The sequence below is a fragment of the Takifugu rubripes genome, chromosome 4 (genome assembly GCF_901000725.2).
Source record: "Takifugu rubripes chromosome 4, fTakRub1.2, whole genome shotgun sequence".
In the NCBI taxonomy this organism is placed as follows: Eukaryota; Metazoa; Chordata; class Actinopteri; order Tetraodontiformes; family Tetraodontidae; genus Takifugu; species Takifugu rubripes.
Window position 1 is genome coordinate 12,807,693 of NC_042288.1, and position 27,170 is coordinate 12,834,862.

The 27,170-nt window shown below is 45.0% G+C and overlaps 4 protein-coding genes across 9 annotated transcripts in view; 1 reads left to right on the forward strand and 3 right to left on the reverse strand.

The window, feature by feature from the left end:
• Window positions 1-81: 81 nt before the first annotated feature.
• On the reverse strand, window positions 82-12,609 carry abcc2 (ATP-binding cassette, sub-family C (CFTR/MRP), member 2). Its single transcript, XM_011603359.2, has 32 exons — window positions 12,203-12,609; window positions 10,574-10,750; window positions 10,296-10,442; window positions 10,075-10,212; window positions 9,844-9,966; window positions 9,674-9,729; window positions 9,358-9,601; window positions 9,093-9,280; window positions 8,527-8,704; window positions 8,102-8,356; window positions 7,540-7,605; window positions 7,242-7,379; window positions 7,020-7,166; window positions 6,865-6,949; window positions 6,696-6,762; window positions 6,157-6,283; window positions 5,796-5,972; window positions 5,511-5,678; window positions 5,232-5,415; window positions 5,027-5,156; window positions 4,834-4,930; window positions 4,531-4,750; window positions 3,928-4,082; window positions 3,501-3,656; window positions 3,196-3,395; window positions 2,984-3,110; window positions 2,802-2,903; window positions 2,572-2,715; window positions 1,886-2,044; window positions 1,647-1,813; window positions 1,018-1,212; window positions 82-402 (listed from the first exon to the last, which is right to left on the reverse strand). The coding sequence occupies exons 1-32, from the start codon at window positions 12,245-12,247 to the stop codon at window positions 276-278; spliced, it is 4,689 nt and encodes a 1,562-aa protein (XP_011601661.2). The 5' UTR covers window positions 12,248-12,609; the 3' UTR covers window positions 82-275.
• Window positions 12,610-15,197: 2,588 nt separating this feature from the next.
• Window positions 15,198-17,556, reverse strand: cutc (cutC copper transporter homolog (E. coli)). Its single transcript, XM_003964071.3, has 9 exons — window positions 17,402-17,556; window positions 17,227-17,306; window positions 17,001-17,060; window positions 16,697-16,906; window positions 16,513-16,548; window positions 16,070-16,203; window positions 15,962-15,989; window positions 15,783-15,888; window positions 15,198-15,700 (listed from the first exon to the last, which is right to left on the reverse strand). Exons 2-9 carry the CDS (start codon window positions 17,294-17,296, stop codon window positions 15,589-15,591), a joined length of 756 nt encoding a protein of 251 aa, XP_003964120.1. The 5' UTR covers window positions 17,297-17,306; window positions 17,402-17,556; the 3' UTR covers window positions 15,198-15,588.
• A 130-nt stretch (window positions 17,557-17,686) lies between these two features.
• cox15 (cytochrome c oxidase assembly homolog 15 (yeast)) lies at window positions 17,687-20,780 on the forward strand. The gene is made up of 9 exons (XM_003964072.3): window positions 17,687-17,969; window positions 18,462-18,655; window positions 18,742-18,864; window positions 18,943-19,129; window positions 19,248-19,415; window positions 19,507-19,588; window positions 19,692-19,846; window positions 19,933-20,046; window positions 20,127-20,780. The coding sequence occupies exons 1-9, from the start codon at window positions 17,895-17,897 to the stop codon at window positions 20,256-20,258; spliced, it is 1,230 nt and encodes a 409-aa protein (XP_003964121.1). The 5' UTR covers window positions 17,687-17,894; the 3' UTR covers window positions 20,259-20,780.
• A 160-nt stretch (window positions 20,781-20,940) lies between these two features.
• The window catches only part of LOC101068815 (Kv channel-interacting protein 2), a 48,564-nt gene continuing 42,334 nt past the window's right edge, over window positions 20,941-27,170 (reverse strand). For 5 of the 6 annotated variants that reach the window (XM_029834983.1, XM_011603360.2, XM_029834982.1 and 2 more), the window contains exons 2-8: window positions 23,950-24,074; window positions 23,748-23,817; window positions 23,348-23,418; window positions 23,116-23,223; window positions 22,913-23,017; window positions 22,779-22,841; window positions 22,581-22,657 (exon numbers count right to left, since the gene is read on the reverse strand). In XM_029834983.1, the coding sequence (XP_029690843.1) occupies window positions 22,610-22,657; window positions 22,779-22,841; window positions 22,913-23,017; window positions 23,116-23,223; window positions 23,348-23,418; window positions 23,748-23,817; window positions 23,950-24,074 (590 nt within the window). In that variant the 3' untranslated portion in view covers window positions 22,581-22,609. Of the gene's footprint in view, window positions 22,658-22,778; window positions 22,842-22,912; window positions 23,018-23,115; window positions 23,224-23,347; window positions 23,419-23,747; window positions 23,818-23,949; window positions 24,075-24,691; window positions 24,791-27,170 lie in introns of all 6 variants that reach the window. The other variant, XM_029834979.1, reaches the window with a different exon arrangement.

Sequence of the window (27,170 nt, forward strand, 5' to 3'; positions counted from 1 at the left end):
CTTGTATTTAAATATGTTCAATAGTAAAAAAGGATTTAAATGGACACGTTGGAGGAAGATTATGAAATTAAAACAAGTAGCTTTTGAGAAAGAATGTTTATTACCCTCATATAAAAATGTATTTACATGAAATATGTGATTTCTTTTTGTATGGCTTTGTATAAATAAAAAAGGTACAACATTCTTTAATAGCAAAGCAAAATCAACTCATATAAATCACAACCACAAACAGCTTATGGAATCAAACCAAAAGTAAAAGAATACATCAACACAATTTACATCATGGTGTCCTCCTGCGTTATTCCAGCGTCTTTCGCCATAGCATAGAAATGACCTCGTTTCTCGAGCAGGTTGTCCGGAGAATCAAATTCTATGATTTTCCCAGCATCGAGGACCATCACCCTGCAGAGTGGACCGGAGGAAGAGCAGGCGTTACTCACTGAGCTGAATCAATTCAAATGCTGATGAAGGTGGCAGATGCGACGTATGAGTGTTCCTAATTTAAACCACTTGAGGCCACAATGAAAAATCTCTTGGCTTTTCTTATTTAATGTTTGCTGGGTTAGAAAGACCACCCTGCCACATGTAATGCACCGACAGATAGCAGGACCATCATGATTGTGTAAAAGGAAGCATTCCCACTGCTTTTTCTACACAAATGCAACCCACCACCAGCGCTTTCAACGGTCCCTTTCTTGTTCCCAGTTGTGTTGATAATGAATACAATGAATACATTCATGTGGAGAGCATTTCAAGCCTTTTTCAGCACCAAAGCCAATCACTTTGAAGGCAGACCCCCCCCCCCCCCCCCCTCCCCCACCCCCAGATGGCACAGGTGTCCATCCAGCATTGCTGCAAAAGTGGGTCTATCCCAAGTGCTGGAACAGGTTATTGATTATATAATGCTCATGATGAATGTAGCGCTATCTGGTTTTCAGATTCATTGTCGGATTGTCATTTAAATGGTGCATTTTATATTTCTGGATCTGCGGAGGATGAAACTGAACGTGAACTCACCTGGAGCTGTCCATGATGCTGTGCAGACGGTGGGCAATGGTGAGGACCGTGCAGTGGGAAAACTCTGTACGGATGGTGTTCTGGATCAGGTTGTCTGTCTCCAGGTCGACGGCTGCCGTGGCCTCATCCAGGATTAATATCCGAGACTTCCTCAACAGGGCACGAGCCAGACACACGAGCTGCCTCTGTCCCACACTGCAAGAGAAGACACTTGCTCAGGAAGAGTGGCAGAGATGGAAATGATCAACTAGGGGGGGGGGCTCAAATCCCTGTAACCTGCTGGGAAAAACACTTTACCCAAAATGACTAAAATGAGCTACAATATGAGTAATATTGTTTCTATGGGCAACTGGCTGGAAAAGGAAACTAAGCACTATAAGGGCTATGATTACCTATACCAGCATGTGCAGAAGGGTGACTGATCAGCAGTACTTTAGCCAGCACTATAGATAGAATCTGTAAGGTTACAACTGTGCAGGAACATATGTGAATGACCTAAACCTAAATACATATAAAATACCTTATAATCACCACCAAAAATGTTTTTAAATGGCATCATTTGCTTCTTTTTTTTAAATCAACAATTTATAAACTTGTGTTACTGTAGAAAATGCTATTTTATGGCAGACCTGAGGTTTTCTCCTCCTTCTGCGACTTCATGCTGTAATCCTTCCTGCAGCCCTGACACAAACTCCTTCAGATGGGAGAGCTCCAACACTCTCCAGATATCTTCATCACTGAACTTGTCAAATGGATCCAGGTTCATGCGGAGGGAACCAGAGAACAGCACCGGATCCTGCAGGAGGGGGTCAGATGCTTAAGAGCACAGTCTGAAGACTGACTGAGGTGTTTAGAGCGTCTGCGGTACCTGTGGTATGATTGTGAGTCTGCCCCTGAGGTCATGTAAGCCAATTTTGGCGATATCTATATCATCAATTAGGATACTGCCTTCAGCAGCTTCGATTATCCTGAAGAGGCAGCTGGTCAGACTGGATTTTCCTGCTCCTGTGCGTCCAACAATACCAATCTGAATAGAATGGCAAATAAAGACAGAAAAAAATTACATGGATGTTTAATACGCTCCATATATGTACAGTATGTGCCAGAGGTTTGATTGGATGTGTGAGAAACCTCAATAGTACAAAAACAGTATATTGTGTGGGTTTTAAAAGCCTTTAACTAAATCTGCTAGAATCAACCAAGCTTTATTTTATACTAGAAAACTGCAGCAGCATTTAGGGCTGCAGGATTTATCTTTGATGAGCACCTATTAATGGTGCCTTCTGTTCAATTAGTCACTGCTGAGTGAAAAGACGAATGAAAAGAGTGCAGTCCTCTGGCAGTCTTTAATTCCATTAAATGTGATCTATTGTACTTTTCTGTTCAAGGTTGACAAAAGGTCATGTGGTAGACTTAAAAACAAAATGTGTGTTGGGGTTTTCACAACAGCAGCTACCGAAAAGAAGGAAACTCAACACACTTCAGAACCAGAATAAATGTGGAACATCGTCAAATAATATTCGATAATCAGATTAGAGACAGAAGTGCACGGACCTTCTCAGAACTTTGGATGTTACAGGTGATTCCATGCAGCACCAGGTCCAGTTCAGGTCTGTAACGGACCTTAAAGTTTTGGAAGTCGATCCTTCCGTCTTTGGGCCACTTCTCATCAGGTCGAGTGTGTGTAATCCACTTAGCCTGTGGAGCCCAGAATAGTATTAAAACAATGGTATTCTTCTGCCCTACAAAGAAGGGATTAAAGGAAAATGATCCAATCATCGCACCTCATTTTCAAGCTCGCTGTATTCGCTCACTCTCTCCACGGCAACGATATTGGTCTCCAGCTCTGAGTTCATCCTCACCAGCCAGTTGAGTGTCTGTGTAACCTGCCAACCAACAATAACCAGACTCCTCAGTGTGACCACAGGCACCGTCATCCTCATTTGCTGCACTGTGTGTTACTCACATTGAGAGCGTAGGATATCGAGAGGCCGACCAAGCCGCTGTCCAGAGAGTTCCTGGAAATAACAGCAAACAGGGCAGCGAAGAACACCACCAGGTTTCCAACAAACTCCAAACGGATGGCCAGCCATCTGCAGAACCCCCAAACACGTGAGCACATCACACAAAAGCAAGATTAGAGTAAGTGTAACAGTTGTGTTGGTGCGAGCGCAGAACCTGTTTGACACTATCCACGGGTAGACGCTCTTGAGGTTTTCGTCAATGGTTTTTGAGTTGTGCTGGAGGAACCTTTCCTGATGTCCGTAAGCTCTTATCACTGACAGACCAGACACTGTTTCACCAAAGTGCGAGTAAATGGGAGAGCGGGACACCGAGTCCAGGCGACGCAGCTGCCTTGAAGTGGCTACGTAGAAGCGCTAAAAGTGCACAGTGGGAGGTCAAATATGGCAGTCTTTGCTTGATTCCAGTTCAGGTAAATTTGCCCGTTTTTTCCCCTCCGTCGCTCTTTTTAGCCAGCTTACCTGTACAAAGTAGTAGAGCAGAGCCAGAGGCAGGATGATGACGGCAAAGAAAGGTGTTGCTAAACAGATAACAAAGAGTGTCCCCACCACACCCATCAGACACAGGATCCAAGAGCGCAAAGACTGCGGAATGGCTTCGTCCACTGTGAAAATGTCCTAATGACCACAAAAAAACAGAGGCATTTATCACAAAAGTCACTCATAAAAATGCTACTCATGGCCTAAACTGCAGTCAAAATGATCCATGAACCCTTTTCTCATGAATAATCTAAAATTTCTTTTTTTCATGAGCACAGCTCAGTAGGAGGAGGGAGCTTATTAACTGGAACTCAGTTTCCCCGGTAATCAAAAGGATGCCTTGACGTCAACTGAGACGTAGCTCTCATATATACAAAACATTCTGATGGAATATGATTATAAATCTAACCTTTGCAAAGCGGTTGACCACTCTCCCAGTTGGCGTGGTGTCGAAAAACATCATGGGAACCCTCATTATATTATTGAGCAGCCTTGAGTGCAGCATACGGGAGGCATTAACCGAAGCATTGGCCAGGAGCAGTGTGCCAAAGAACACAAAGATCCCTGCGGCAGAAGGAGAGATGTTCTAAATAAGGACGAGGCTTTGAAAGCCACAGGAAATTGACCACTGTAAATTATCAGGAAGTGTGGTGAACTACTCCACTTCTGAGAGCAAACTGTCCAATTATGTAGACTAAAATAAAAATAGGTCTACATGAAATGAAAAATAAAGAAATATTACATTCTGGCAAATAAAATGATGTCATAGTGCTTTTTAAACATTATTTTGCTGCATTTTGGTCTATATCAAATTTTAATCTATACCATTTCATATTCAATTCACTGTGGTGGTTCAGTTTCACTGTCACAATCTGCTTAAATTGACATCTGAAAGTGTCTTTTTTTCTGAAGAAGAGGATAAGTCGCTGCTTCCTCGCTCCGTCAAGTACAATAATGATGAAATGGTTAATAATGCAAAGCACCTAAATGAAAAAACAAACCAGCGACATACCTTGAGCCACTCCCAGAGCTCCAAACACCCCCACCCTGGTGTCTCTCACTGAGGCGGGGTATTCTGTGTTGTTGTACCGCATAGCATCGTTGGTCCAGTCACTCAGCCACAGGTTCTGACCGATGAACGCAACGTTCTGGATGAAGTAGACTACGAAGACCATGATGGTGTATCCCCAGCCCATGGCACGTATGTACTGGAGGTACATTGAAAACTTCACCTGGATGTATGAGGGGACAAAAAAGGCTCAGAAACAATCTCAAGTGGTTAAAAACCAAATTCTACTGATTCATCTCACAGCACCTGTCCTGTTTCCATAGTTTCCTTCTCTATGAGCCTTTGGCCCTGCTTGACTTCATCAGTTTCTGGGTTTTTGACGGAACCTTTTCTCAGTCTGACGCTAGAAAATCCAACAAACACAACACATTCACAAGGAGAAACAAGTGAAGCCAGGTATACGCAGACTGAGAAGACTCTCCTAATCCACTTCACTAACCTGCTGCTGCGCTGGCTGCGGCGGATGCTGTGGTCTCTCTTCAGTGTCGCAGTGACTGTGTCCTCCAGTGGAGAATCCAGCTGAGTGTCCTCTCTCTCAGGAATGAGCTCTATGTCGGCAGTGTCTTGGCCTTAACGGAAACGCCACAGCATCTCAGAATGGTGAAGAAATATAACATTTCAACAGGGCAGTTTGGGGTAATTACCTGACTCTGGCTGGGTGCTATTGTTTTGCTCCTGGGCATACGTGTTGAGGAACTCAGAGAAGGCGCCCTTGCTGGCGCGCAGGCTTTTGTAAGTGCCGACCTCGGACACAACTCCATCCACTAAGACCACTATTTCATCCACATGCGGTAGGAAGCTGACGCCATGAGTCACCAGGATACGAGTCTGCACACAGGCCAGCAACAGGTGGTCTAGGTATGAATAACATCATCCCACAGGGACCAGAATGCATCCCCGTGATGACTTATTTCAGAACAGACCTTGTCTCGCAGCATTCCGTTAGGTCCGATGACTTTCTCAAAGAGATGCTTTCCAACGTGAGAGTCTACAGCAGACAAGGGATCGTCCAGCAAAAATATGTCTGCTTGGCTGTAAGCTGCACGGGCCAAGCTCACGCGTTGTTTCTGGCCTCCTGACAGGTTGATGCCCTGAGAGGAGGAAGGAAGCAGGAGACAGGATGAGCCCGCAAGTACTTTTCTGAAGCAGAATTTCTTGTATTGAAGGTAAACATTGATTTTTATGTTTTTAATTCAGCTGCTTCTCACTTTCTCCCCGATCTCTGTGAGTTCACCACCAGCCAGCAGCTTCAGGTCGGGGGCCAGGGCGCAGGCTTCTATCACCTGCCAGAACCGCTTCTCCTCAAGGGGGGAGCCAAAGAGGATGTTGTCCCTGAGCGTCGCATTTTGGATCCAGGCCTGCTGTGGCACAAAGGCGAGGGAGCCCTGGGAGAATCCAGATCAACAATCACACACAGAGCTTCCAAACAGCGAGCCACTGGTTTTACAAGCAGGCTCTCGTGGTTAAGTTACAATTTTTAACAAATCTCTGTGGGTACTAACTTAATTTTTCATGGTGCCCTCGACTAGAATCAGATATACGGACATGAAGACAGAAATAAGGCATCACCTGAACGTTAACGAAGCCTTTTTTGCGGTGCATCTCTCCCAGGAGGGCCGACATGAAGGAGGATTTTCCAGAACCCACAGCTCCCACTACTGCAACCAAACGCCCCGGCTTAATGTCCAAATTCAGACTGCAAAACACACATATTAAATAAATAAAGTACAGAAGGAATGTCAATTGAGAGCCTGAGAACTACTTGCAGAAGGAGTTTATTGTGTATCTGTCCTGATAAAGTGGCACCAACTAGTAGGCCAAATGTACAAATTTAAGCTATAATTTGGTATAAATAGTTATTTCAGGTCATCATGACACCCCATCAGATCAGCAGTGTTCCATTCAATGTTTATTTTCCAACTTATTGACCATAAGTGACCTGGATTATACGTGAAGTACAGTAGTTTAGTTGCCCCTCTTATTTTCTCTAATCTTCTCTAATCACTACTAACCCCAAAAATTAAATAAATGAATAAGAAAAAGTTCATATTGACAAATAACTTTCAGGGTAATTTTGGTTATTTTTGGTTGTGACAGAATAATCGTACTTTTTTAGAAACGGCTCTGCCTGTTTTTCCCAAGCAAAGGAACCATCAGACACAGTCACTGCAGAGTCTGGAAGAGAAAAGCAGGTGGAACCATTGAAACAGGCTGAGACTGTAGCTACACTACAATATAGCAACAAAGTAAAGTGCTAAACTGTCACAGTGAACTTACTGAAACTGGAGTCATGGCGCACCGTGTCTGCTTCAAGGTCATTGCTTCCAAGAAACTTTTCCAGGCGCTTCCTGGACACGGTCGTCTGAGGCATCAAAGACCAGTTTAGCATAAGGAGAGGTTCTTTGTCCTGTTTTAGGCGAGGGTTTCCTTACCTGCACCATGGCACCGATGAGCATGGGCAGCATGCTGAGAGGAAATCGGAGGATGTTGAAAAGAGAGATGGAAGTAAAAGCCTTCTGAGCGGTCAAGATGTTGTCGGGACTCACGCTCACGTATACTGCAAAGGTGACCAGAGAGACCTGGGAGCAGAGACACCATGAGAAACGGAGGACAGGACTTGACCGGCTGCCACTTTCCTGCATCTGGAAACTCACCAATGCTGGAGCACACGTGAAGATGAAGGTGGAGACAGAAGTCAGGTAGGCAAATTTACGCATGACCTTCAGTTCACTCTCCCTGATGCCTTCTACCTGGGCTTGGAAAGACGGCTCCCACGCGTACAGCTTTAGGATCTGGTGGGACGACGTGAAAAATGAAGGTTGAGGAGAAAGGTTGGATAACAAGAATCCACAGCCGAAGGCATAAGAACTTTTCAGGGCGCACGTACAGTCTGTTTTATGGATGATTGATTTTTCCAGCAATGGAAATTAAAATGTGAATGGAGGCACTTACTTTCATCCCATTGAGTATTTCATTCATGATCTTAAGTCGACTGTCTTTAAACTTCATGTTCTCCACCTAATAAGAATTGCACAACAGATTACATAACTGCTTTCAAAAAGATTTAGACAGTAATAAGTATTAATTGAGGTGTGATGACTATGTCAATAAAAAAAAGATCGCTATCTTCAAAGCTGGCAATCTGGTGTTAGAGTTATATAAGTGGACTTATATAACCCTGACCTCAGTGAAGGATCACAAACCTTCTCTCAACATCTGATAGCACACAGGAGTAGCCACTTTTATAACATTTATTTAATCTGCATTAGCACATAACTTTTGATAATTGAGTAATATATGATGTTTACCAACATATTTGACTGTGGTTGGGTTCCACTTAAATACTGAGTCATCATAGTCAGAGTAATGTACTATAAAGTAATATAAGAGTTTATAACAAGGTGAGAAGTCAGATTATAGTCAATGATAGATAACAAACATCCAGTTGGAAAAAAAACTGGCTTAAAAATAAATATGGTACTGTATAATACGAAATGTGTACATGTCTACTCACCTGAAAATTTCTGGCTTTAGTGGCTATAAGACCGTTGATGGGCACCATCAGAACCATGACCACCAGTCCTGCTAAGACCGAGGGGCCCAACTCCAGCCACAGGAAAACGATGGACAGGATGATCTGCAGCGGGCAGGACCACAGCAGGTGGATAAAGTTGACCACGTCGTTGAAGCGCTGGGCGTCTGCCGACATCAGGTTCACCGTTTCCCCCACGGTCGACTCTTTACGGGCGTCGTTAGAAACCAGCAGTGCCTTGGAAAATTGTTTTACATTATTTTAGATGGCAAAAAAGAGTGAAAATGTTACGGATACTTTTTGGAAAGGCCGCAATAACGACAAACCTTTTTAAGTGTAACTACAGGAGCAAACTGAAGTGGAAATGAAAGCAGAAAAGGTCACTGTGGTGTGATTCATGCTTTTACCTTTTTGTACACAGCGGCCATGATGGCCGTGCGGACTTTCATTCCGAGCACGAAGCAGCGATGGAAGTACTGCTGCAGGAACAGCGACTGCAGGAGCGCCACCAAGAACAGCAGCACGGCGTAGAGGTAGCCCTCCCAGTTGTAGCTCGACTTGTCCTCAGTGAAGGAGATCATCAGCCTGGACAGGAGACCAGACAGTAACTATCACAGGCAGGTTTAATCGCCCAGCTTCAGTCTTAATCCTGTTTACATTTCTCCTTCCCTCGCTGTTTCCTCTCATAAGCACACTGCGTTTGTGCTGGACAATAGCTAATAGCTGTTATTTTAGCTTCTCAAAATGCGAACTCTATTGATATTACACATGAAAGTGTGTTTACGGGATAGGAGTAGACTACTGATGTGAGAAACGCTGGATGTGTGTGGACAAAAAATGGTGAAAGCTGCTGTTGAAAGAATGGCCCCGATGGCCAAATAAAAGTTGAGAAAGCTGAGAAGATTCTGTTGAAAGTTAAAAGTGACCCAGCCAAATTTGGGGATGAAAACAAGCTCATTCATCTCAAACCCACTTTAGGAGTTGAGGGCTGACGAAGGCCAACACGTCCTGCAGAAGTTTAAAGAAGGCCGACTCCAACAGAATCAATTTAAAGGTCTTGTAAATGGTGGTGATCAGCCAGGAATTAGGATAGTCTTCTTCCTCCTTCTTTTTGTCTTTTTTCTTGGTCTTCCCTTCTTCTTCTTTTATTCCCACTTCCCCCTTAAAAAGGGGAAATTGTTTGAGCACATGTGACTGTTGCATAAAATAATAAAAGATAATGTGGTAAAGCTTCTCACCAGCATGAGCACATCCTGACTGATGCCTTTCGCCAAACCGCTGGAGACGCCGTTTCTGAGCTCCCCATCCAGGTCTTTTGTCTTGATTTTGCTCATGTGCAATTGGTAACGAATTCGAGCTTTGGCCAGTTCTGCCTCCACATGATGCTGAAATTTCTGGTTGATGTGGCCGGTGCTGTCCTTTTCATTCAAGTCCCACATGTCCTCCTGAACAAGGGGCTGCCTGAAGCCCTTGAAGGCCATACTGAAAAGACGAAGACGGTTCAAAACGCAACCTGTGCCTTCCCAGACTCTGACGTGGCAAGTTAAATGTTACCTGTTGAACCAGTTGAATGTGATTCGGCTCAGAAATGCTGCCCCCGCCTCAGGATTCTGTAGACCAAAGGGACAAAAAACCATCTCAGAAGTGAAAACAAGCTGGGGCGGTGAACACTTGGTGGATGACACGGTGACGTTAATAGTGAAATCAAATGAGCTCTCAGGTACCCTTTTTACGTGCTCCTTTGCATTTGGTGGGATGTCGGCCACAGCGGAGAGGATCAGAGCGATCACCTCCAGCCCAAAGGAGATGAAGAACAGGCAAAATCGAGGGAGATCAGAGATCTCTCCCTGAGGGTCAGAGGTGATACAGGGGGCACTTGATGATTACTGTGATTACTGAGACTAGATGCATCCAAGCAGGTGAGTCTGTGAGAGAAATGATACTTGATCTCATACCGTGAGCGCCTTCCGTATGAGGGACTGGAAAGGGAATATATTACACACAACAATGAGGAGCCAGAAAAGGAAGAGCGTGGCAGAGTCCACGGCTCGCTCCCTCCGCCTCACCCCTTCCTGACACAACAGCACAAGGATCTGACAGGGAAACATCACAGGGCACGATGAGTAATCCCACCTGGAGCAGCAGAAGCACTCAAGATAACATCTGCTGTGTTTACCCATGTGACAGCGAACAGGACGGGGTTTGCATAGAACACGGTGGGGTTCTTTGTCGGGGAAGGCGTGCCCTCGGTTGGACCGTAATCTTCTCCTAACGTGAGTCCCAGGGCCGCGATGGCCGCCAGGAACAGCAGAGATGTCAGAAACTGAGGAGAAAAACGTGAGAGAAGACACTGAGAGGCTGTGGTCGTGTTCCTCTGAAACAGAACCATGTCTAAAAGATGATCTGGATACATGTGGGGCTCTTCCTAATCCTTTAGTCTCAGGAGTTTATTACCTGTTTGCACATGTAGAGCTTGGACATGTGTTTGTTTTTCACCGAGCACCTCGTGAACAGAGACAATAGGTGCTTCGGAGCACAGATCCACAGGAACCCCAGGGGAACCCAGACCAGCACCGTCTGCTCCACACATAGTGGGAGGTCTGGGTCTTCTCTATCCAAATATGATGCATTCTGAGGTGCACAAACACACACAGGCAAAGAAAATCACCAAACATCACATGGTCACTTTGATGTCAGCAAAAGGCAAACACAGCCAGCCTTTCTGCAGACGGCAGGAGCTTACTATGTATCCACAGGGACATGCCGTGACCCCAGCTTCAAAATTTAATCAAGACCACCTCACATATAATTAAAAGCGAAATCTCTGCTGACAGACAACAACTTCCTCTGTAATGAAGGAAATGAAGAGAGGGAACACGGAAATATAAATGAGAGGAACGTGCAGAGAACACAAATGGCTATATGAAAGACCTGAAGATCAGTTTCACACGCTGAGCGGTCTAATGAGTCCTGGCGCCTTAGAGGAAACAGCTCGCAAATATTTCACAACTGTTTCTTTTTTTAGAGGTGCATTGAAATTTGTTCTGAGACTTAAAAAAAACACATTTTTTGACTGCAAATGTGGAATATTTGCAAGCCTCAAAGCTTGAATTCAAGTGGGTTTGAACATTTAGAGCTTCTGCAGCTGGGACCCGCTTCAATAAATATCTTACTCACGGAATGCAGGCAACTCTGTCAAATATACTCAAGTATTTACTGTAGATATTTAAGAATTCATTGTTTCTAGGCCATAAATTATGTAGAACTATTTTCACAGTTTCAGAGAGTAATGTGAGTCACACCTTTATGTCTTTTTGGGTCAAAAAATCACAACACTAAAGGTTTTTACGGCGTGTTCTTTTATATTTTACAGTGTGCACGTGTCGCTGTTTTCAGATATGACAGGACATGTTCATGAGTTACTACCGGCCAGTCACATGTCCTCTGATCTCACTGTGTGCAGAGGTGAAACCGTGCTTTCACATTCATTCACCCATCTTTCACTGATCCTCCCTTGAACAGGTTATGGAGCTGTCAGATTCAAATGTCAAAAAATAAATAAGACTTCCTCAATCATGTACCAAAGTTAAAAAAAAAAATGGGTTGAAGTGTTTGATTTTTTATTTTTTGCAGTGTGAGCTTTTGTATTTACTCATTTTTTACTGGTCTGTCACTGACGTAATCAGAGACGTATTGTTTGAATAGATAATGTTGTTTAAAAAGGTTTTATAATGGACACTTTCTTTGTACCAACTTTCTAAATACTTCTGACTTTGCCAGGACTGGTTGTTGTAACTGAATGAATCCCAAGCTGTAACACCCTGTAAATTCTAGGGGACGACAGAATCCAGCATTTATTGTAGTGGCTGATTAAAAATCAACTGTACAAACAAGATCTAAAGACGTGACGGCCTCTGTTGTCTCATATTTTGTCTCACTGAACTAATCAGTGTGTAAACATTGACCTAAGCCTAAGGTTATTTGGCAAAGGTTAAAAAAAGTAAAATTGATTTTCTGGTTTCAAACAAATGTGTGGTTAGTCCCATCTTTGTCCAGCCTCAAGGACCTGGCTGTGGTACTCACCCAGAAGGGGGACCCACAGTACTGGTCCAAAGCAGCAGCACACATGGTCCTCTCTGGCTGCCTTCCTTCGTCCCTCTGCTTCACCGCTGCCCAGGCTCACCCTTTAAGGCTCCCTGACCCCGTCCACCCACACGCTGAAGACAATCGCAGGACGTGACGTTGCAGGACTTTCAACAATATGGCTTCAAAGCAGAAACCCGACCTCAAGACCTCATACAGAGAAAACACATCAGTGCCGCACGTCTGATTTCTCTTGTTTCAGAAGAAAGGTCCTGAAGCAGGTTCCCCTGTCCTCGGGGAAAGTGCATATGTGTAGTCCAACCAGTGGAGGAAATAAGTAACAACGGACGCCGTCATTGAGTTAGTCCAGCCTTATATCTGCCCAATGTTACTGACATGTCTAAAGTTCATCTGGCAGGAAAAAACAATGAGACAGAATGACTTGCAGAAGCGGCGCTTGGTGATGGGACGGCCCACCAAAAAAGGGAATGTGTTTATGTGGAAGGGAGTGGGCAAATTACATCCCCTTTTCCTGTTGCATTCCAAGAGGGGGACCCATTTTCTGACATCACATTTGTTAGGTTCAGTGCGCTCGTGCTTGGACCATATCCTCCCGCTTCTTGAGCTTCACATACATTTATATATAAATATGAATGTTGGCCGAAGGGAAGGTAGCGAGGGTCTGAGGACTGCTTCACATGAGTGCTACCTTCTGATCAGGGAGCAGCTGAGCTCAATCACACTCTCCACAAGAGGCTTGAGTAGGAGAGAATGAAAGCTGAACCGAACGCCCGACTTCAAAAGGTAGCCCACAGATGCACGCCATGTTCTTGTCCACAGGTAAATTGCTACCAGATGCCTGTTCAACACTAAGCACGGCAACAAATAAGCAGCTCGTGTCTGCATGCACGCACGGGCCAGCGTTAGCGTGTATGTGCAAATACGGGGGCAGAAATAAATCACCAGCTTCATTTAAAGGCTTGTTAGGAAGGAAAGCTGATAAAACAACCTACACGAATATCAGCGTCCACATGTGGAGATAAGACTGTGATACAGTGAGACACAGCAGACCTGAAGTCTGTGACACTAGTCTTTAATCTGTTTGTGTTTCAATAAAGATTAGGCAATATATGGACATCTAAATGTCACGCTTGCTCTCGTCCAGTCTGTATTTCTGCTGTTGAATAAACGCCAGTGAAGCCACCACCACTTTAACAGTTTACTCAGTTTAGTTGTGACAAAATTTTAGACCAATGTTTCAATCGGATCGATTGTTTGTTTTTTTTACAATTACTTAAAATATACAACACCTCATTCCACTCAAACAATGAGCAATTACTGCCCTCCTAAAGTCACTTATTGGCTTGGCAGCAATTACAGGTGTTACTGATTTTTAGCAATGTGAGTGAAATGTCTCATTTTTTTAGACAGTGCTGAGATTAGCTGTACTGTGCAATGGTTAATCATTACTGTGTCCGATAACGAGCAAAAGTTGCCTGACTCATCTATATGTGTTTGTGTGTGTGTGTGTTTGTGTGTGTGTGTGTGTGTGGGTGTGGGTGTATCCTGCCAAAGACACGTGAGCAAAGTGAAGCCTTGTGCAAATGAAACACTGCTACTATCTCATACAGATCTATGGTGTTATAAATAAGGCTGAGACTAATAAGCTATGATAATTAATGCTTTTTACATCACAGGTATGAGATAAGCACATCGGTTCTCTGTCTCTACTTATGAAAACAGGAGTTACATACATACATATGGAAATTTTAAGGAAGTATTAGTGAAAGTTGAATATAAAAATCTGAAGATCCACAGTCACGATGTGGATCAGTCACGAAAATGTTATATGTTGTGGAAAACCAAGCCAGGGGCAACAACAGCACATCTCAAATATAAACTGTATATATACACGTGTGTGTGTGTGTGTGTGTGTGTGTCTGTGTGTCTATATGTATGTATAAAGAGAGAGAGAGAGATGTTCTCCTACACATCTTCTTATGTATGAGAACATTTGATAGACAAACACGGCATCCTCCCTGGATAAATTTGACTAGCTTTTGTTGACAAGTGTTTCTTCTGTCATGACTTTGACTTTAAATAGAATAGAAACAACCATTTGACTGCATATCTGAGTTTCTCTCATAGAAAGCTTCACTGTCCCAGAGGCAAACTTACAGAAATGTAAACTGTTTAATGTTAAAACTCGACGGCGCCACTAAATAAGGCTCGAACCCTGGTCGTTTACAATGACATCATTCATGATGAGTGTTTGAGAGGGCTTCCAGTCAGCATTTCAATAGTTGGTTATTACTACAGCCACACTGTTGCTAGTAGTTAGACCAGACTCTCCTCTCCTCAGTGTTGGATCTCTGTCAGCTGTGTGTGCATCTATGACGTGTCTGTTCTCCCCCCCCCCACCCCATCTCCCCTTCACCCTGCATCTGCACCATATGGGCCAGGCCATGCTCAAGGTTAAAGGGGAGTTTTTGATGCCATTGTTGCTTGTTCAGGGGTCTGGTTCTGGGACTCTGTGAAGCAGAGCCAATCTTTACTGGAACACATTCTATATGAATAAAGTTGACTTAAACACTGACTGTAGATAGGTTTAAGATCACAAGACCTGGGATTAATTTTACTGTTTACAAGGATACTTCAACACAATCTGTGGGGTCAGAGGTCAAGGACCAACCTGTTGATCCCCTGATTTAAGGAAAGGAACGCCCATTAATGAGGTCAGAATTTCCCAACAACCTGCCCAGGAAATTTTACTACAGTCCTGATATTGTTTTATCATAAATCCTATTCTTTTGCCTTAATTTGACATTTTTATGAATTGACAGTTGTAAAAATGTAATATAGTCATCACAGCTACACTGGCTGAATCACAGTGGGTGAACAGAGGCTTATTGGGGCAAAGTTTGCACACTATGGGATTTTTAGATGTACATTTCTACAATGACAGACAGAATAAGCAATAACTGCAAAGGCAACGTTACATGTTAAGTATTTTTATTTACTTTTCAACTCAATATTTTGAGTAAAAAGAATCAAGTCACAATATTTCTGACGTGGGTCACAGTGCAGTTTGGGGCCACATTGGCGGCATTGTTGACGGTGAATATGATTACAGACGGTATTAAACAACACTGATGAAAGCTGACATTATTCATGGCTCTCTGCCGTGAGAAACGTTGAGCCTGTATATCCCAGAGGGTTTAAATGCTATCCCTGAGCTCTAACAGATTTAATTCGCAATAACGCGGGAAAAAGAGGATCTTTCCAAAATATCTTCAGGGAAATATGAGTCAAATCACTCATGACCAGTTCTGAGGTATGTGTTTGATGCGCGTGTCATGGCTTTCAGTCTCGGCTTCACTACCAGGTCAAAGGGTGTTCCTGGCTATTGCGTTCAGAGTGCGGATTTTGCTCACGTCTGCCACCTTCAGGCTGTACTCAGGCGCTGACAAAGAGGCTCCCATGGCCACAGAGGTGTTTCTGCACAAAACAACATCAAGAGGGGTCAAGAAAAAAATCATTGCTCTCTTATTGTGCGTTTCATGGCTTATTTTTATCAGACCTGTACTTCATTGCAGAATCTTTACTGGAGCGCGCTGAGCAGTGAAACTCCTCAGCTCCGGACCCCTCTAAGATCCTCTGCAAATTCCTTTCTGTGATACCCCCTCCTGAAAGATTAATAATAACAATAAAACATCCAAAATCAAACTCATCAAGTATAAAGGAAATGCTTAAGGACACCTGGCATGATAGTGATTCTCCCTTTAGCCTGCGAACATATGGAGATAAGCAATGAGTTCCCTTATTTGCACATGTAACACATGTGCACACACCCCGCTTTAGACATACTTGATCGATGAGGCGTTTAATGACAGGAAGTCCCTCCAAAGCGGAGGTGTCGCAGCCGCTCGTCAACACACGCTGGAACCCCAGTGAGACCAGCATTTCCAGGGTGCCCACTGGGTCACGAGCCATGTCAAAAGCTTTCACAAAGGTCAGAAGAAGAGGTGAAGCTTTGTGAAAGGTTTTCCAGATGCCAGAGTTAGTGGCAGAATTCCAAAAGTAAGTAAAGAAGCTGTGAAAGCTGGTGAGTGATTAATTGAATGTAAATAATTAAGTCTGGGATACATAAAGTATCCCAGACTTAGTATTTGTAGAAATATCTCAATAAAGGCAAAAACAGGGATGAGTATGATGTGCCCTGGTACAAAAACCACATTTATAACTACAGAAAGCTGGGGGGGAAAAGGGGAATTCTTAAATCTAACATGAGTAAAAGATAAAAACGTTACCTCTGTGGAAGGTAACAGGCAACGGGCGTGCAGCAGCTGCAGGGAGCAAAAGGGATTAATCAGAGATAGAGGAGGAAGCTTTGAGCATTCTAAAAATGTGCATTTAGGAACAGTGTGATATTGAGTGATATGTATGAGAACAGACATGCTTGTGACGTAAGTGTCTGTGTCCCTTTTCCATTACCCAGTAACTCCATACAGAGCTCCGCATCCACCTGTCCGTCTTCCGTCAGGGCTCCCAGCACGAGCCCATCGGCTCCATGTTTCTTCATCAGCTCGATGTCTTTCCTCATCACTTGCACTTCCTGGTCTGAATACAGGAAGTCCCCCCCACGAGGCCGGATCATGACATACACAGGGATTTTAACATACTGCTTCAGCACCTGCAGCAGACCTGTGGAAACGCAGCAATAGCGACACATGTGACTTTTCATCGTGCATTCGTCTGAACTCAGCATTTTGTGGCTTCCTGCTGTCCATCAGCCTACCGAGACTGGGGGTGAGGCCTCCCTCAGTGAGACTGGAACACAGTTCAAGTCTACCTGCACCTGCCAGGGCAGACAAACGAACAGTCTTCACCAATTTACGCAAAACATTTTATGAGAAATAAATTAACTGCAAATGTATTACTCTGGCATTTTTTTTATTGTTTGTTTTAAATGTGTTGGATCCCATCCCCGTTAGTGGACAGAACCCAGTGTTCCCAGTACAAACCTCCGCGCTCGGCATTGACAGCAGACTCCACGGAGTCCACACACACCTCTATTAGGAAGCCAGCTGCCATAATCTCTGGGCTGTGACACAAAACAACGCACAGGGAAGGACAGAGATTCGCTTTTCATATGTTAGTGCGTGGGTTCACAGTCTTTTAGGCATCGGTAAAAGCTACCTGTCGATCCCACTTTCTATAGATCCGTAAGACTTTATGAGTCGGTCGCAAGTGTTGTGGAGTCATTTCATGTTTGGGTGACTGGCCGCAGGTAACTCCGGCCACACGTGGAGGAGATAGGACGGGCGGTGCCATACAAACAAAGAGGTGACCGCCCGTGCGGAAGACGCCGAGACCTAAAACATAAATCAACATGTGGAAGTCACAGCTATAGCTAATAGAAATCATATAAACACAAACCAACATGTTTGGATTCATTCGTCTAACGATTGTGAAACGATTATTTCATATAATGGGATATACCATGTGATATTGGTGTAAAAATGGCCCGGAAAAGCTTAAATTGTGGTAACGTATTTGTGGCGTCCCTTTTTTATGACGCAAAAAGGTCAAAGTTGAACTTTTAGTTAGGAAACATGACAGCGTAACATCCCGGCGATTATCTAAACCCCCATCATTTGACAACAAAACGGTACCGGCGGGCATTATAACGATGTTGCTATCTTCAATACGGACAACCTATTTCTGCTGCTGGAGAAATGCCAGCAGGGGGTTTCAGCCCAGAAGCGTGAGTCTACAACTAGCTAAACGCTGCAGTTAGGCACAGTATTAAAAGGTCGTAGCGCTAAATGGATGCGAGGCGTGATCGTTCTCATTGTTGTTCCCGTCGTATTTTTATGGCTTCTGATCGAAATCGGCCGTATATACACACGCAGCTGCGGTCACGTCCGCACGACAGATGAGTAACATCGAAATGAGCTGTAACAGCCAGGAGATCAAATCCACCTGAAATGTCCTTTTTCTCCTATGAGATGGTTCTCCAACTCAAGAATTAGATTTGGGGTTAAGGGATCGCTTTAGAGGTTAACCAGAGGCATTGTAACTGCAAACTCATATTTAAAACAAAGATGTATTTTTGTTTAGTTTCTCTCTGGGTTACATGTTTCCTGTTTGTCTAATCTGAAAGTAGTGTGCTCAGTACTGAATGTGAAAGCCTCAGGATTTTCAAGCTATTTTCATATTGTTGTCACTTCACCATCTATTTTATATTTATATCTAGATCCATCAGAGCCCACAGCTGCGACAATGGCTTGTCAGGAGGACTCAGAGCACCTTAACGGCAGAAGCTGGTGCCGCTTCTGGTGCCGCTGCAGCCACCGGCCCCAACGCAGCCTCCAATCGCATAGTAGGTCGCTGGTTACTGGGCTGCAGCGGGCTGGTCGTCGGGGCCATTGTTTTGGGTGGTGTCACAAGGTAACTGTGTGGTTGTATTGTATATTGGCGCCGTTGGCTTGGTTGTTCTTAAGGGCTCACCTGATGTGTGCATCTCTTTCCATCAGGCTAACGGAATCTGGCCTCTCCATGGTGGATTGGCATCTAGTGAGGGAGATGAAACCACCTCAGTCACAAGCAGAGTGGGAGGCGGAGTTTTCCAAGTACCAGCAGTTTCCTGAATTCAAAATGTAAGCAGTCACCTTTGATGTACATGCTTGGCTGGGCCCAAATTTTGCGATTGATATGGTTTCATGATGTTTTTCCAGTATGAACCATGACATGACCCTTCCAGAGTTCAAGTTTATCTTCTACATGGAGTGGGGTCATCGTATGTGGGGTAGGCTGGTTGGACTTGCTTACATCCTCCCCACCATTTACTTCTGGAGAAAAGGCTACTTTAATCGTTCCATGAAGGCAAAGGTGCTGGGGCTTTGCGGCTTTGTCTTTTTCCAGGTGAGACTGAGTATGAGGAAGTCTGCACCCCTCAGCGATGGTCAGGTTACCATAATCTCACCACAAGCTGTTTGGATGTAAACGAAGGGAATATACAGATGACTGTGTATCCTCTTAGGGCCTTCTAGGGTGGTACATGGTAAAAAGTGGTTTGGAGGAAAAGCCAGATTCTCACGACATCCCGAGGGTCAGCCAGTATCGTCTGAGCGCTCACCTCGGTTCTGCCCTGTTGCTGTACTCTGCCAGTCTCTGGACGGGTCTCACCCTGCTGCTGCCTGTACAGAAGGTTATTAGCTCAGCTCTTTAGCTCAATGCTAAAGCTAAATGTCGTATTTCCCTTGTTAGTATTCTCATATATTCCATCATTTACTTCCCAGTTGACAGAAACCAAACGTCTCCTGCAACTTCGGAGGTTTGCCAAGGGTACGGGCGGGCTTGTCTTCCTCACTGCCCTTTCAGGTACTTGGTACACATGTAAATTCAGTCACGTGCCTCAAGCGTTTGACTTTAATATGAGTGTAATGTCACATGCTCTTCAAACTCTACCTGCACTTTCACACAGGTGCTTTTGTTGCTGGGCTGGACGCCGGGCTGGTGTACAACTCCTTCCCTAAGATGGGCGATCGATGGATCCCAGATGATCTCCTGGCCTTCTCTCCCACCCTCAAAAATTTCTTTGAAAATCCCACAACTGTGCAGTTCGATCACAGGATTTTGGTAGTTTATTGATAAACGATAGAGAAATTGCTGAACATTGTTAAAAGAATTCAGCTGTGTTGATGGCTTGTGTTGCTTGTTTCCAGGGGACGTCAGCCTTGGCTGCTATTACAGGCCTCTACTTGTTCTCAAGAAAGATGGTGCTGCCCAGGAGGGCTAAGCTGGCCATCAGCCTTCTCACATCAATGGCGTATCTCCAGGTACGCTGGCAACCCTCCGACAAACACAGAGACTTGGTCTGTTCTGCAGTGCGACTAAACTTTACCTTGGTGTTCTGTAGGTTGTGCTGGGCATCTCCACCCTGTTGCTTTACGTCCCCACTCCCCTCGCAGCCACTCACCAGTCTGGCTCCGTGGCTCTTCTGTCTCTGGCCATTTGGGTTCTGGCAGAGCTCCGCAAAATGCCCAAATGATCACCCTCTGCTTCCTGGACAAAGCTAATCCCGACACACAACGCTTAAAGGCCGTGTTAGGGTTGTTTTTTTATTTATTTTAAATGCTCGACATTTCCCAGTGGACTTTTGGATAATCCATCCATGAAGGAAACAGATGCACGTTGTCGTTAAAGCACGACAACCTCGTGTTTATCGTGCAAGTTTGTATTTCTCTCCAGCTTTGCTGACGCTCCCATCTCCAGCTGTCTACCTCCGGACACTGCGGAGTCCAGGGGCTTCGCTGGGAGGCCCAAACGAGATTCCACTGCAGAATTACAGACGGGAGGCGATGAAAGTACGAGCGACGGCTTCAGCTACAACATCAGTAATCGAGTAATCAGTAATGATTTGGGATGAGATCGCGGCGCGTAGAGCACGTGTCAACATTCAGGAGTAGATCTCCAGCCTTCCAACACACTGCCTTTTGCTGCCACCGCCTTTGAAAAACCATTCTCTTAATTTAAGCTCATCAACATAAATAAATGCTCCAAAACTGCCCCATTTGCATAGTAACTGTGATTTATTTTATCATCTCTGTACAAAATATACACAATTTGAATACATGATGCAACCAGTTGAGGCTAGCTAACTAGACAGTCGGTACAACGGGTTAGTACGTTTTTTATTGTTCTAGACACAGCACATGCGGGTATTGATGGAATTTACCGGTGGTCAGGCATGGAAGCTTAAAAACTGCTGCAAGGAGCCAACCAGAGCCAATTTTCTTCCTGAAACAGAAGAAAAAGCGGGACGCGACATGGTCGAGAGTGCATATTTCCATCAGGGTCTGGGTGCACCCTTACGCTGTGCTCTGAAAAGGTCGGACGAGTGGAGATGCGCTGAACGTGGTGGAGGACTTTATTGCTTTTCCATGTGACGATCGCCGCTTTTAAGACACAAAACCGGTCTTTGTTCTTGATCACGTGACTGTACAACTTATACCACCGGGACGGTTGTTCTGGATAAGGAAACCACATCATGGAGCGGTTGCAAAAGCGACAGATCTGAAGCATCATAACTAAAACTAATTATGTTTGAACGGTTTGCAGACGTAACACAATGAACAGCTGTTTGGGGGGGGGGGGTTGCCTCTGATTGCTCCTTGCCTTGCTCGCCAGATGGCATTCCCCCCTTCCTAATCCCGCAGGGGGGCGTTAGGTCTTAACTCTTTATACCTCTTCTGTTTCTATCTTTTCTTTGGTGTCACAGAGAGAGGAAGGGAAGAGAAAGGAGAGAGGAAAACAATGACAAATGTTTCGGGCTTTTTTGCTCCCGCTGGATGAGTGGGTGAGTCTAATTTAACAGCTCATTTCTTCTGTTGTATAACGGGTTACTATCACAGGACATTTTGGCAAAAGACACTGTAATCTAACAGATTTTTCCCTAAAATGAATGAATGTACAAACAGTGATATGAACTGGGTTAAAATAAAGCTTGGGTGGTCAAAATGATCCTGTGGATTTTCCACGTTTTCCGTCCTCGTATCACAGTTTTGGGGGGGAATGCTATAAAATGCACAACAGTCAACACCTACAGCTAGAACGTGGATCATTTGGAAGGACAGAAATTATTCTACCACAGTCCCATTATAACCTCACAGGTCAGGTAAATGACATTTCTTTCTTTTACACATGCATTCACACACACACACACTCTCTCACACACACACACACACATCAACGGAGGGTGAGGCACCTGTGAATGACTAGGGACAGCAGACAGACAAGCAGACTTTGGAGTATCTCTGTAAATACATAACTGGATATAGTGACATCATCATGCGATATTAAAATCAATTCCTCACATTTGAACCTCAGGAGGCTGTCGCTGTAGTTCCATATCTCCTCCACTAGGGGGTGGTAGAATTCTTTTTTACATTGACGCTCGTGTCAGGAACAATCCAGTGGCCCCTGGGGGACCTTTGTCCACATGCAGAGGGAGGAAAATTCCAAATTTCAGCCATACAGAGGTACTGTAATCCTATTACAACATTAGGGAGAAGCTCTTCCTTCTGTGTTTACAGGCTTCTCTATTAGCGACGGGGATAAATAAAAGTTCACGTAAAAGAATCGTTTGGGTTCCAGTGTGCCGGTGGCTGTGGGCCCGCTGCTTGTCTTTATGTCTCTGAAGTACAACTACAAATCATGAAGTGAGGGTAAACTCCACTGTTGCCTGGAGAAATGTCACTGGAGGTCCAAGACAGGAGAGGACCTCTCTGTACCCTCGGCCATCCCAGCTCCTGACTGACGCACAAGCACCAGCTTTCCATTCAGAAGAAACACACACACATACACACACCAACTGGTGCTAGTGAACTCTGCTCCCGTTCCTTAGATGACGTTGTCAAACAGCTGCATGGACTGCATGATGTTCTCGTCCTAGAGAAACGACAGGCAGATCAGTATCCGTCTCCTGATGTGACCTGTAAATGTATATTCAACTGCAGAGATTTGCTTCTTCTAAGCACAGCGAAAAGCTCGAGTAGATCGTGAGAATGACCTTTTTGCATGACTCGATGAACTCATCGATGGTGACCACCCCGTCTTTATTCCTGTCCATTTTCTGAAGAAAGAAAACAACCGAAAAATGAAACTCAGTACTGAGGTATCAATATCCAGGCTGTCGCTCCTGACCTGGAAAAAGCTCTCCACGTGTTCTCTCGGGGCGTCATCCTGCATTGTAGGATATGTGTACTTCCCCATCATGTCATAGATGGACTTCATGATGTCCAGCATCTCCTGAAACATGGATGAAAGAAAGTTTTATCCCAGTGCCCTGATTGGTTCATTCCAGTTTCATGCCACGCCCACTTTCCCCTGATGGTTCATGTGTTTACCTCTTTGGTGATGCAGCCGTCTTTGTTCAAGTCATACAGGTTGAACGCCCAGTTCAGCCGGTCGTTAACCGTCCCTCTCAGGATGATGGACAGGCCAAACACAAAGTCCTGATCCAGAAATGGGACAGAGGAGCGAATATTCACATTTTTGACAGAATGAAAGCGGAAACCTGCAGTCTAATGTCTGGAGCGGCTACATGTCTGATGTCAAATCGAGCGAGCACGAGCTCACCTCGAAGCTAACTGAGCCGTTCTTGTCCGTGTCGAAGGCCTCGAACAGGAAGTGCGCGTACATACTGGAATCTGCAACGATAAGCAGTTACCCGCGGCGACACATGAAGCACATCCTTTGTACAGTTTGGATTATCAGCCTGCTAAATATAGACCACATTTAAGAATGAAAAAAATCAAATACAACCAGAGGCGAGTAGTCTCATCAAATTAAATATCATCAAACTGTCTCCACCCTCTTTAAGGAGACAGGAATTGATTTTAATGGCTTAATTAAGTTCTTCTCTTTGTAATCATTCAAAAGCTCCACGTGTATCTACACAGTCACCTAAATGAGATTTTATGCTGCTCTGTTTGAAAGATATAAAAAGAATGGCTCCAGGTTTAGTAGCAGAACTTACCACCCTGTGGAAAAAACTGGGAATAAATGGTCTTAAAGTTCTCCTCATTCACCACACCGCTCGGACACTCCTGGAGTTTACAAAGAGAGTTTAGAAGAAATCACTAGTTCCAATCTTAACACACTTTTACAAGTTGAGTCTCTTCCATCCCGAGTCTCCATAGAGACGGAGCTACGACTGGACAGGCTGCTGCCACACCTACGTTTTTGAAGCCCCTGTAGAGCACCTGCAGCTCCTTTTTGGTGAACTTTGTCTGCTCCTGCAGCTTGTCCATGCTCTCAGGTCGGTGACACACAGTGGATAGCTCGAAGTCATCTTCCACGCTGTCTGTGTGACAAAGAGAACGCCTTCAGCATTTACCGTCACTCCATCAACGCCGTGACCTGGACAACCTCCCGGAATGATATGGAACTCGTTTATGGACAAAAGGAAGACGTTAACTATACAGAAGTCAACATCAAAACACTTGGAACCTCCTTATTCTATATGTAAAAACCTGAACAGTAGACCACGATAAAAAACACACTAGTGTCCTGTAAAGTTCAAGTACAGTGGACAAAGTGAGCAGAGCCACGAGAAAAAACCCGAAACACTAACGAAGAGACCTTTAAAGTGAAGAGGCCTCTCCTCATCTGTCACTCGAGCAGGAAGCGTCAGCTCATCCCAGGCCACTTTTTTAAAAAAAACCCAAAAAAGTCTCTTTGACCTTTACAGCACATAATTTCTGACGGCACCTAAATCATCCCGGTGTCTCGGTGGCCGAACGCACGCGTCCACACACGCCCTTTGAAATCTGAGGCTCTGTGTGCGGGTTGACGTGTGTGTGGGGGGCGCGTGTGTGGGTGTGAGCGCAACTGCGCCAGCGAAAGGATCTGCTCAATCATCCGCAACGACCAGACACGGCGAAGGAAGAAGAGATGTGTAGAGAATGAAGGAGCACTTGCTTTGACTGACTGAGGGGGCAGCCGAGGGCTGGCAGCACGGCAGCAGCTTGAGGAATCGCTGCTTTATGGTTTTTTTGCTTTGGCTGGTGGAAGGATTCCCTGCAAGCACCAACCATAGCAGAAACGTTAGACACACACATCAGCAGACGTACACACACGCATGCCTGGTGAAAACACTCCATGCAGCAGACAGATGCAACAACACACATGCTCGTTGCATGTTCGGACACGTCGCCGACGTCCCGGCTGACCCGGCTCGGCGATGGGAGACCACGATTATCGCCTCGAAAAGTAGACGAGAGCAACGCGGGGGACGCACAGCGAGAAACAAACAGCGAGTCCTAAACACACTCCGCCGCAGTTCAGGCCCAAACAGCAGTTCTGACGCGTTTTGCTTCGTTTAAAAGAATGTTCGAGTCCAAAAGGAAGCAATACCCACATGCACACCCAACAGATTTAAGAACTTGAGAGGTGAAAGAGGGGGAACAAGGAGAAACGGAGCCTCCACGGCCTCTGTGATGTGTCACCGTGTCATCTGGAAGAGCCTGAAGCGCTCCGCTGCTGCCAGAGCAGACAGAACACACCGTTCAGTGGTTACCAGATTAATACTGAACATCTCACTGCCACACACACACACACACACACACACACACACAGACGGCCCCTGCATGCTCCAGGCTCTGTGGACACTTGTTTGTCTACATGTGCGACAGGACCGAGATTAAGGCTCAGATTTACATGGAAAAGCCATTTGGAAAAGTACTGGTAGTCATTCAAATTCAGCTTCTGCCTGTACTCAGCAAACAGAGGAAATCTAATTGCAAGCCGGGACAAAATTCACGAAAGATGCGCAGCGACCTTGATGGGAACCTGTGCTGTCACTTGCATGGAGGAAGCCGACGTGGATGAGATTTGGTTGAAGAACATTGGATTAACAAATGAACCGTGAAGTAGAGACTTGAGGGCTGCCTCTCTTCCAGGGGAGGCAGTTTGTGTTTAGGGTGCCTCTTAGACATCTCTCTGGGGAGGAGTTTCAGATATGTCCAGCCTGGAGGAGACTCAGAGGCAGACCGGGGATAGGCTGCAGGGATTACATCTCCCGTCTCGCCCTGGAGCAGCTCGCTACCTGGCGGAGGCGGCTGGGCTCCCGTTTGAAATGACCTTTGACCCCGACCCACATAAGCACAGGAAGAACAGAATTATGTGCAAAGTGATTCTGGGGACACCTCCCTTAACAGTTGAATATATTTACTTTCTTCAGTGGTTAGAATCCAGGCGCCTTTACTGGAGAGACATTTGCATGTTATTAGCAGATAACGCAGAAGGTCCCTGTACCACTCTGAGGGTCTTTAGGACCAGCTAGGGGCCCTCATTAATGCATATATGACCCAACGTACACACGTGCCCTCTTCAGAAACTGCTTTGGAAGGATCTTTCCACTTCTTCTCACAACCAGAAGTCGACACAACCAGTTTCAGTGAGGAATCGCGTCATAACTGTTGAAAAAGTTAAAGTGCCAAAGCTGTGATTTTCCCAGGCTGTGAGCATTTGTACTGAAGTCCTGAACAACGCACTTTAAAACAACATTAACAACATAAATTCAGCCTCCTCTGCATGAAACATGGAGCTGCAGATATTTGTGAGAGCCATAAAAGCCGAATCAGCCAGAAGCTGTCAATGTTTATATATGCTTGCTTTAGTACGCAGGCAGACCCTCCTCCCCAGTCCCTCAGTCTTCTCTCCATCTTGCCTCTTCTTTCTGTCTCAGGGTTTTTTGTTCTTTGCTGGTGATGAAATTTCTGGCTTGCTTGTCTCTGAGCAAATGTTCCCCAGCTGCCTTGGAAGATATATTGGATCTCAGCGGGAACAACCTGATTTTAGGGAAAGGCTTGCCTCACTTTAAAGGTCTCTATTACACATAAAGACACACGGAATTGTGTCTGATGCCACACCTTCTGGTGTGTCCATGAACATAAAACAGCTGGTTTTCCCCTCTAAAGCTGCTGTGGCCCTGACAACCAGATCAGATGGTTTTTATTTGAGACAGACCAGGTAGGAAATAAAATTCATTTGTCATCATATCAGAAAAAGCAACTCTTGGCACTTTATTTGGCTGCATTATGAGACTCGTACCCCGAGTGGCCTGATCGCGATAGTCTGCCCCTGGATGCAATGACAGATGATCGGTGGGGGGGGCAGCGCTATTTTTAGCACGACGGCGATTTGTTTAGAGGCGATATTCAAGAACTTTTGAAGGAGCTGTGCGTGCTGTAAACTCTGGAGAGTTGGAGTCTTTCGAGGTGCCGTAAAACCACGTCTCAGCTGGTGCTGCGGTGAGACTGAACCCTTTTAGCTGCAGAAGGTTGGGACTCCTATTATTAAGCTACGGTGGAGCTGGTTCAGGGGCCACCTTTGCAAGTTTAATAAAGACACACTTGGCTGATGAAGGTTTGCTTTTCTTTTGTCTTCAATTCAGAAA